The sequence below is a fragment of the Oncorhynchus tshawytscha genome, linkage group LG05 (genome assembly GCF_018296145.1).
Source record: "Oncorhynchus tshawytscha isolate Ot180627B linkage group LG05, Otsh_v2.0, whole genome shotgun sequence".
NCBI lineage: Eukaryota > Metazoa > Chordata > Actinopteri > Salmoniformes > Salmonidae > Oncorhynchus > Oncorhynchus tshawytscha.
The window spans coordinates 12170364-12181712 of record NC_056433.1 but is presented as its reverse complement, the minus strand read 5'-3'; the positions used below and the strand labels follow the sequence as shown (position 1 = coordinate 12181712).

At 38.2% G+C, this 11349-nt stretch overlaps 1 protein-coding gene across 1 annotated transcript; it reads right to left on the bottom strand.

Moving 5' to 3' along the window:
* Positions 1-3903: 3903 nt before the first annotated feature.
* On the bottom strand, positions 3904-5417 carry LOC121846593 (protein ripply2-like). The gene is made up of 3 exons (XM_042322737.1): positions 4700-5417; positions 4494-4567; positions 3904-4309 (listed from the first exon to the last, which is right to left on the bottom strand). Exons 1-3 carry the CDS (start codon positions 4829-4831, stop codon positions 4099-4101), a joined length of 417 nt encoding a protein of 138 aa, XP_042178671.1. The 5' UTR covers positions 4832-5417; the 3' UTR covers positions 3904-4098.
* Positions 5418-11349: the final 5932 nt, after the last annotated feature.

The following is an 11349-nucleotide window of genomic DNA, read 5'->3' as shown; positions in this document are numbered from 1 at the left end:
CCCATGTAGAGATGGAAGGACATACCTTGAATGAAGCGGGTGGCATCTTGGGAGGAACCTATGCTCGTCTCTTTCCCCCAGGGATCCCCTCTAAGACGGGCCTGCCTTTATTTAGCTCCAAGGCCATGTCCTCTGCTGGGGTAAGGTCAGCCTTTGGTGACCCACCACCCGTGCCTTGTCTGTGGGTATTCTTTTTCACTGCTAAAACAGTACAGACAATGTGTGAGCAGGCACCTTCTGGGTACAATATATGCTTGTGCTTTGTTAAATATTAGTCAGGGACCATACCATTCTGCAGAATGTTCTTGTATTTGATTTTGACCTGCTGCCATGTCCGTTTTGGCCCGTTCATGTTTAATCTACACACACACACACACACACACACACACACACACACACACACACACACACACATTTAATGGAGTCACACTGCAAAAAATTACTTGGTATTTTTGTCTTGTTTTCAGTAAAAATATCAAAAAATGTATCATAGCTTTATACAGTGTGATGGAGTTACTTTACACAATTTCACTCATATCTGCAGTGCATTTCAATAAAAAATTTAACCGTTTCATAATTACAGTACAACTGCATTTTTGGAGATGTGAATTAAATATTTGAATTGTAATTGTGATGTTTCAGCGGAGCGGTGAGTGTGTAATTGTGCACTACTTACGCATTCAGGCGGTCTGCAATACTTTGCCACGCTTTTTCTCTTTGCTTTATCACTGTGGCGGTGTTGCCTTTTCTTCTTAATTATATCTTTTACCTCCTCGTATGCCTCCATGAGGATTTGTGCTTCCGACGGGGAAAAGTACGCGGCTCTAGTTGCCATGGTAAATCAGTTAATCTGTGATCTGTGGCGGGGTCTATTTGAGTGAGCCGTGAGCGCGCACCTATCCAGGATTGGTTTCACCTGGCTTAATGAATCCGTGTCTGCTCATCCTGGCTTGGTCTTTGTGCAACCAATTAAGCCTGGACGCACATGTTTTGGCTTCATTGAGCTCAGCTGAGTCATTTATCCCGGATGTCTTAATTCTACTTTTGTGCAACAGGCCCCAGGTCAGAAGTTGAATGGGCATGTGAAGTCATTATTTAGCTCATGCAGTGCGGAGTCACCCACCACTGAAGGTGTGCTTTCTTCACACCTGGATAAGCAACACCCACCCATTGACAGTGTTATCTTGAACATTACACCTAACCATGGGAAAAATGTGATAGTGGATGAAAAGTTCAACATGTTAGTTCATTAAAGTTCACATTGTCAGTAACATGAGTAGGCTAGACGCATGTGCACACTCAGAAACCTATCTGTGAAATGTCCTGTTATTCATAAGTATAGGCTATAGACATGCAATAATTTGAAACAATGGAAAGTCTTAACTATTTAAATGGAAATTTCCAGGCCACAAATATAATTTTAATAGATTCCTGCGACCCAGCTGTTAATTTTTGCCCTCTTTAATGGGCATTCGATTTTGGTCTGCATCTCTAAGGCCATACATGCCGCTGTGTTAGGTGCTGTTGTACCTTTGAGAGAACATTCTGGGCTTTTCAAGTGGGACCTGGATCATTTTTTTTCTTCTGGTTCTTCAAAATGGCTCCCATCACCATTAACATATTTGATTGTAAGTGTGTGTAATTGTGAAAAAAATTTTTTTTGTGAGTTTGATATTCAAATAGTTTCTAATCGGTAAATATCTCAGGTATAGTTTGGGGGAGTTTTCAGAGCAGTGTAATATTTTTTCACATTAAATAAGACCTAAATAAGAGCTTGTCAATAAATGTACTCTATAGTGGACATCGGGGTGGCTACTATGTTTTTATAAATCTACTGTCCACATGTAATATCATGTTAAATGTTTCATATTTATTATCTAATGAGTCCTAATGGCAAAGACAGTAGTTCACATACAATACAAATGAATGTAAATGGGGATGATGGATGGGTGTAAGTATTTGCCTCTAATTCAAAGTTTGAATCCAGAGATAAAACGTTGTTTTTGTGATGTTAGTTTTAAACCTATCCCAAACCTTTACCCTTACATTAATCATCCAGGTTTAATGTCTAAACTTAACCCTAACCTTAATCATTCAGGGTTAATGTCTAAACTTAACCCTAACCTTAATCATTCAGGGTTAATGTCTAAACTTAACCCTAACCTTAATCATCCAGGTTTAATGTCTAAACTTAACCCTAACCTTAATCATTCAGGGTTAATGTCTAAACTTAACCCTAACCTTAATCATTCAGGGTTAATGTCTAAACTTAACCCTAACCTTAATCATTCAGGGTTAATGTCTAAACTTAACCCTAACCTTAATCATTCAGGGTTAATGTCTAAACTTAACCCTAACCTTAATCATTCAGGGTTAATGTCTAAACTTAACCCTAACCTTAATCATTCAGGGTTAATGTCTAAACTTAACCCTAACCTTAATCATCCAGGGTTAATGTCTAAACTTAACCCTAACCTTAATCATTCAGGGTTAATGTCTAAACTTAACCCTAACCTTAATCATCCAGGTTTAATGTCTAAACTTAACCCTAACCTTAATCATTCAGGTTTAATGTCTAAACTTAACCCTAACCTTAATCATTCAGGTTTAATGTCTAAACTTAACCCTAACCTTAATCATTCAGGTTTAATGTCTAAACTTAACCCTAACCTTAATCATTCAGGTTTAATGTCTAAACTTAACCCTAACCTTAATCATTCAGGGTTAATGTCTAAACTTAACCCTAACCTTAATCATCCAGGTTTAATGTCTAAACTTAACCCTAACCTTAATCATTCAGGGTTAATGTCTAAACTTAACCCTAACCTTAATCATTCAGGGTTAATGTCTAAACTTAACCCTAACCTTAATCATTCAGGGTTAATGTCTAAACTTAACCCTAACCTTAAAAATGTGAAGTTAATGTCTAACCTTAAGATTTCAGAGTTAATACCTAAACGTAACCTTAAACACTTTAAAATCTGAAGTTTGCAACAACTTCTAAATTTGACATTTGATATACATGGATGAACGTCTGATTCTGACATGACTGTGAGACATAATTACAAATATTAGGTCTATTACTTTTAATATGGACGGTGTGCATTCCGACATTTGGCATTAATGAGGGAGTTTTCTTGCTCACTGAGAGTCTGTTAGTTTATGCACTTTGTTGTTTTACGAGAGGAAGTGGTAAGCGACACTGACACTGTCGCACGTGCTCTTGGCCAACAGTCCAAGTGATGTATGTAACCTTGGTCTCAGATCATTCCTAGACTGTAGCTTACACCTCAATGATCACTGTCAGTGTTCAATGAAACCACTCTTGATTTTATTTTTGAATGAACATCTGTCTTGAGTGAATCAATACATACGAGAGAGAATCTTTGTTATGGGAACTTACTAGACCAGAGGTCCTAATAAATGCATGGTGTTCATAGATTTTGTATTCAGCAAAATTATAGATCTGATCAGGGGCGAAACTGGTTTTGGAAGTGGGGGGACATAAATATATATATTTTTTTAATCTATCCAGTCCGATAAACACTCCAAACAGCCTACCCGGCTGCTTGGAGGCGTCTACATGGTCCTAAAGCACACCGTTTCCTCGTTTTGTAACACATTCCAATGATAAAACTGGGGGTGGGACAAAAATGCTATTTCAGAATGTAGGGGGAGACATGTCCCATGTCCCGTCCGTCCCCAGTGAAAGTTGTGCCCCTGGATCTCATTACTCTTTTGATCAAGAGGCTAGAATAGAATTTGATTCAAGGTAGTGGTGGACATAATAGATAGCAAAGTCAATTAAACTAATCGAAGGAAGAGATTTAGTCCTCAAAATAAACCTTTTTGAATGATTGTTGAAGAAGAACCAACCTATCCACAGATTCAAGGAGCTCATTGTTGAGTTTATAACTGTTTTATTACAACGTTGATACAAAATTAAATAAAGGTAGACCATTATGAAATATAAATTATAAAATGCTGTTTACCCTAACAAATGTGTTAGTCATTCGTTATTCATATGGCATATTTACAGATATTTACAAAAAATAAATTATGCACCAATATATTATAATTTCATATTAAAATATACATTCAGTGTTTTTTCAATTGGAGAAAAAGGGCTTTTTTTAAATTCAGCTCCTTCACGCTGTCTTCTTCATCGTCATCATCACTATCGTCCTCATCATCATCACTGCTCGAGTCTTCGTAGAGGCAGATGGTTGCTTGGACTGGGTAGTTGCGCAGAAGCATCTCTGCATCCTGGTACAGATAATCGAAGCATTTCGATTTGGGCCAGAACAACCTAGAGAACGAAACGGTCTCACGTTAGGAGTTTGAATGGGAAATACAAAGTAGGCTAGGATATAATTGAGAACGGATATGGAGAGACTGCCCATCTCAATCACCATTACGCACAAACAGAGACGCATATATTTAATAATGTAGCCCGTGTATGTTGGTGATATTACTGTGGCAATTTCACTTACTTTACTGGGTGAGTGATCTGAGGACTCTTGTAGTGTTTGATGTATGGAAATCCTCCAATGGTCTTTGTGTAAGGCTGCGAGGGGATAAAGAAAGACAATCATGTTAGCATTTCGTCCACTATAGCTAAACCTATGAAACATCAAACTTAATTCCTCTACAAACTATTGACACGAATAATTTAGTTTTGAAAGTAGTCTGTACTAACCATGTGTGTCGCGGCCCTGCATTCCCTGCCTGTTTTGGCATCCCAAGGTCTCCACAAATTAGCGGGCTGTTGAACAGAGTTTCCTCCGGTGATTGCGCCAGTTAATCCACAATGAGAGATGATATTCTCCATGGTTTCTGATGATAGAGTGTCCCGAGCAAATCCTCTTGAGAGTCTGCGATTGAGAGTGATCACAAAGTCGAGTCAGACGCCTTCTATATATCGGGCCATGGTGCTCGTGTCAAATTGCGCATTGACACTACCCAACATGTCCATACGCCACGGTGGTGAGGTGTCAGTCAAGTCACACTTTGGCAAACCTGCAGCATATGGTCACACTCCGAGCTCAGAGTGGCCATGTTTTAGAATAGGTGTAACTTTTGTTGTGGGATATTGTAAACGTCTCAGAATTATAAATAATATTAGCCATGTCAGTTATGTGAATAGGGGCTTGGCCTACTTTTGATTCATAATACATTTTTGATTAAACGTTTATTTACACAAGTTCAAGCGTATTCTACACAACAGGAAGAGGAATACAATATTGTTATTAGCTATTTTTTGTATGTATATATTATTAAAAACGAAACATCCATATGATCAATACAATTGAATAATCTAAACCCACAGGCCAACCTTTACAATTAATTTAGGCCTACGAATGTACTTATCCTCTCTGACATCCTTCGTTCTGCAACTGCGTTTCTCCTTTCGAACCATTTGCTTTTCAAGTGTGAAATAGCACGTGCCGATATGTGGACAGGGTCAAGCTGCGCCTGGTCAAGAAAAGGAGGAGGAGTTTATGGAGGCCGGCGGCACGCGTAAGGTTTGTTTTAGAGACCATTGTTTTTGAAACCATTCTCTTAAACGGGAGGTGTTAAGTAATCATAGACATTTTATTAAAATGCATATCACCCTCCTCACCGCACCTTTTGTGCTCCCAAACGGTTGATTCATTTACAAGAGATCTAGGTCTATATGTGAATTAACCCTGCAAGGTGTGAAATAGACCACGTTTTGCAAGCATTTCAATTTGTGCTTTAACCTTCATTTAACCAGGCAAGTCAGTTAAGAACAAAATCTTATTTACAATGATGGCCTAGGAACAGTGGGTTAACTGCCTTGTTTAGGGGAAGAACGACAGGTTTTTACCTTGTCAACTCAGGGATTGATATAGCAACCTTTTGGTCACTGGCCCAATGCTCTAACCACTAGGCTACCTGAAGCCCCAAAAAGTGTTGGTTCCACCAGTAGAAAAACATCTACCAAATAAGCAGAAATACACAAAGCTACCAGCCGCCTATTGTTGCAAATTGCCTAGGCTAGGAATACGCCACTTCGATACTGAAGTGGATTTTTCATAGCAGGTTGGGTTTCATAGCAGGGTGGGAAAACTTCCTCAGCAGGTTAAAAGACTTAGGTGAAGGTTAGGATAAGGGTTAAGGTTAGCGAAAATTCTCTCCTAACACCTATGTCATTCAATTTGTATCAAAGTGGCTTGAAAAGTGTGTCCCATGAATAACAGGACCTTTCATCAACATACACTGCATGACCAAAAGTATGTGGACACCTGCTTGTCTAACATCTCATTCCAAAATCATGGGCATAAAATAAGGAGTTGGTCCTCCCTTTGCAGCCTCAACTCTTCTGGGAAGGCTTTCCACTAGATGTTGGAACATTGCTGCAGGGACTTGCTTCCATTCAGTTGCAAGAACGTTATTGAGGTTGGGCACCGATGTTGGGTGATTAGGCCTGGCTGGCTCGCAGTTCTTCCACACCGATCTCGACAAACCATTTCTTTATGGACCTCGCTTTGTGCACGGAAGCATTGTTATGTTGAAACAGGAAAGGGCCTTCCCCAAACTGTTGCCACAAAGTTGGAAGCACAGGATCGTCTAGAATGTCATTGTATGCTGTAGCATTAAGATTTCCCTTCACTGGAACTAAGGGGCCCGAACCATGAAAAACAGCCCCAGACCATTATTCCTCCTCTACCAAACTTTACAGGTGGCAATATGCATTTGGGCAGGTAGAGTTCTCCTGGCACCTGCTAAACCCTGATTTGTCAGACTGCCAGATGGTGAAGTGTGATTCATCACTACATAGAATGTGTTTCCACTGCTCCAGAGTCCAAATGGCATTGAGTTTTACACCACTCCAACATGATGCTTGGTATTGCGCATGATGATTGTAGGCTTTTGTGCGGCTGCTCGGCCATGGAAACCCATTTCATGAAGCTCCCAACAAACAGTTCTTGTGCTGACGTTGCTTCCAGAGGCAGTTTGGAACTCGGTAGTGAGTGTTGCCACCAAGGACAGACAATTTTTACTTGTTTGTGTGGCCTACCACTTCGTGGCTGAGCCGTTGTCGCTCCTAGATGTTTCCACTTCACAATAACAGCTCTTCCAGTTGGCTGTGTGCATTTTCTTTTATATACATCTGTCAGCAACGGGTGTGACTGAAATAGCCGAATCCACTCATTTGAAGGGGTGTCCACATACTGCTGTATATACAGTGTAGCTTCCTGCGCTTCTGACACTGAGGCTGGCACTATTGGTTGCCAACCATGGAATTTTCATTCAAGCAGGTCTAATATTTGTCATTTTATTTATTGTAGGCTATTTATTGTATGCTACTGACCAAGTGAAAGAACGTTGATGATTGACATGATATTGACCTAATAAAGATGTGATATTGTCATGATATTGTCATTATATTGACATGATATTGACATGATATTGTCATGATATTGTCATTATATTGACATGATATTGACATGATATTGACCTAATAAAGACGTGATATTGACATGATATTGTCATTATATTGACATGATATTGACATGATATTGACATGATAGTGACCTAATAAAGATGTGATATTGTCATGATATTGTCATTATATTGACATGATATTGACATGATATTGACATGATATTGACCTGATATTGACCTGATATTGACATGATATTGTGATATTGTCATGATATTGTCATGATATTGACATAATATTGACATGATATTGGCCTGATATTGACCTGATATTGACCTGATAAAGACCTGATATTTATCTAATAAATACGTGATTGTGACTTGAAATTGACGTGATATTGACCTGATATTGAAATCATATTGAACAGATATTGAACTGATATTGACCTGATATTGACAGAATATTGACCTAATGAATATCTGATATTGACATGATTGTTAAGGCTTCTAGGAGTAGTGGGTGGAGGAGTCAGGCGCAGAGAGCAGGTTTAGTTCCGAACGTGGATCTTTATTCCAAAGACAGTGAAACGGACATGCCAAACACAAGGGCGCATGAAGTAACCAGTCCAAACAAACAGGACTAAACTGTCCGGAAAAATAGAATCCACAAATAATCCAACACCATGAACAGAAAACAAGCCCGCCCAATAGCCAGCGGGCCTGGTGCCCTTAAATAGCCCACACACAAAACTAAACTCAAAACAGGTGTAACCAATCAGACCAAACTAACAGAAACAAAAAAGGGAATCGATGGCAGCTAATAGGCCGGCGACGACGACCGCCGAGCGCCGCCCGAACAGGAAGAGGCACCATCTTCGGCGAGATTCGTGACAATGATATTGACCTGATATTGACTTAATATTGACCTGATATTGACATGATATTGACCTATCAAAGACCTGATATTGTCCTCATATTGACCTGAAATTTGACATAGTAAAGACGTGATTTTGATCTAAAAAAGACGTGATATTGATGTGATATTGACCTAATAAAGACCTGATATTGACCTGATATTCACATGATATTGACCTATCAAAGACCTGATATTGTCCTCATATTGACCTGATATTGACATAGTAAAGACGTGATTTTGATCTAATAAAGACGTGATATTGACCTGATATTGTCATGATATTGACATGATATTGTCCTGATATTAACCTGATAGTAACCTGATATTGACCTGATAAAGCCGTGATATTGATGTGATATTGACCTAATAAAGACCTGATATTGACCTGATATTACCCTGATATTGTCATGATATTGTCATGATATTGACATGATATTTACTTGACAAAGAAGTGATATTGTCCTGATTTTGACCTGATTTTGACCTGATATTGACCTGATTTTGACATGATATTGACAATATATTGACCTATCAAAGACCTGATATTGTCCTCATATTGACCTGATATTGACATAGTAAAGATGTGATTTTGACCTAATAAAGACGTGATATTGACCTAATAAAGACCTGATATTGACATGATATTGACATAATAAAGACCTGATATTGACATGATAAAGACCTGATTTTGACCTGATCTTAACCTGATATTGACATAATAAAGACCTGATATTACCTGAAATTGACATAATATTGACATGATATTGTCGTGATATTGACATAGTAATGACGTGATTTTGACCTAATAAAGACGTGATATTGACATGATATTGACCTAATAAAGACCTGATATTGACCTGATTTTGACCTGATATTGACATGATAAAGACCTGATTTTGACCTGATCTTAACCTGATATTGACATAATAAAGACCTGATATTACCTGAAATTGACATGATATTGACATGATATTGACATGATATTGACATGATATTGACTATTCAAAGACCTGATATTGTCCTGATATTGACCTGATATTGTCGTGATATTGACATAGTAATGACGTGATTTTGACCTAATAAAGACGTGATATTGATGTTATATTATCCTGATAAAGACTTTATATTGATCTAATAAATAAGTGATATTGACTTGATATTGACTTGATATTGAAATTATATCGAACTGACAATAAACTGATATTGACCGGCTATTGACCTGATATTGAACTGATATTGACATGATATTGACCTGATTTTGGGGCGGCAGGAATTCTAGTGGTTATAGCTTTGGGCTAGTAACCGAAAGGTTGCAAGTTTGATTCCCAGAGCTTACAAGGAAAAAATTATGTAGTTCTACCCCTGAACAAGGAAGTTAACCCACTGTTCCTAGGCTGTCATTGAAGAAAATAATTTGTTCTTAACTGACTTGCCTAGTTAAAAAAGGTTAAAAAAAAATATTGACCTGTTATTGACCTAATAAAGACCTGATATTGACCTAATAAAGACGTGATAAAGTCCTGATATCGACCTAATAAAGACCTGATATTGACCTGACAAAAAAGTGATATTGACCTGATAATGACCTGATATTGACCTAATATTGACCTGATACTTACCTGATATAGACATGATATCTACCTAATAAAGACCTGATTTTGACCTGATATTGACTTGATAATGACCTGATATTGACCTGATATTGACTTGATATTGACTTGATAAAGACTTGATATTGACTTGATAAAGACCTGATATTGACTTGATAAAGACCTGATATTGACCTGATATTTACTTGATAATGACCTGATATTGACCTGATATTGACTTGATATTGACTTGATATTGACCTGATAATGACCTGATATTGACCTGATATTGACTTGATAATGACCTGATATTGACCTGATATTGACTTGATATTAACCTGATTTTCATGTAGTAGGCTATTGGTAATAGTAGGCCTGTCTGGTCATGATGAATAATACAACATAAATCAACAGCATTTGAATTGTAATACCTGGACTCTTCTGGGAGTTATTTATTGGACTGCTCTCTTCATTTTTACCTTCACTTTGTCCCCCATAAGAGGCTATGTGCTAGTACCACCTGAATGGAACCAACATGATAAACTTCTCAACTTTTAGATCAACTTCTCAACCCCTGTCCAGACTTAACCAGGGTGAAGTGTTGCTGGTCCTCCTGTGGGAACTAGGAACCCACTCTGTGCTCATATTCAGGTGTCGGCATGGTTGGGCGTGAAGTTTACACACCTCCAGGGGTGAAAGCAACTCTGAATGAACCAGAGACTGGTGCATGTACTGCACACATCATTGACCTGATGAAACTTGAAACTTGGTATTGACATAAAACTAGATCATATAGAATATAGAATATATATTTTGACATCTACTGTTAACTTATTACTGTAGAGTTATGTTATGAGTATGCCCTATCCCTTTCTGAAACCATGGATTGTAAGGGCATAGTTCTGTCTCTATCTGAACCACAATAGCTTTTGTGGTACAGGTCCATAGGTTTATGATCCATAGGTCCCAAAATTGAGCCACTTTACAGCCTCTAAATTCTATTTCAATTTCAAGTTAAGGGCTTTATTGGCATGGGAAACATATGTGTACATTGCCAAAGCAAGTGAAATAAATCATAAATGAAAGTGAAATAAACAATAAAAAATGGACAGTAAACATTACACTTCCATAAGAATAAAGACATTTCAATTGTCATTTTTTAAATATATGCAGTGTTGTGATGATGTTCTCTCTTTCTCTCTCTCTCTCTCTCTCTCTCTCTCTCTTTCTCTCTCTCCCTCTCCTGTTACGATATTATGCTATTTACTTTTGTTTCTTTGATCTTAACCCTTATTTCAAGCTAACACTCTGAACTTTGAAGAAACTTAGAATGAACTCTGTCCGTCGATCAGTTCCCAGGGTAAGGTGAGAGGTCCACTGGTTTTCGGGGGGTGTTGTTGCTCTGCCTACCGGGGCGTGAAGAATGCACACCTC

Bases quoted from the DNA above. Each gene is read 5' to 3' on its own strand.
- LOC121846593 (XM_042322737.1), bottom strand. From the start codon at position 4,831: ATGGAGAATATCATCTCTCATTGTGGATTAACTGGCGCAATCACCGGA. The intron at 4,568-4,699 runs GTTAGTACAGAC...ATCCCCTCGCAG, and splicing joins GCAGGGCCGCGACACACATG to CCTTACACAAAGACCATTGG. The intron at 4,310-4,493 runs GTAAGTGAAATT...TTCGTTCTCTAG, and splicing joins CAGATCACTCACCCAGTAAA to GTTGTTCTGGCCCAAATCGA.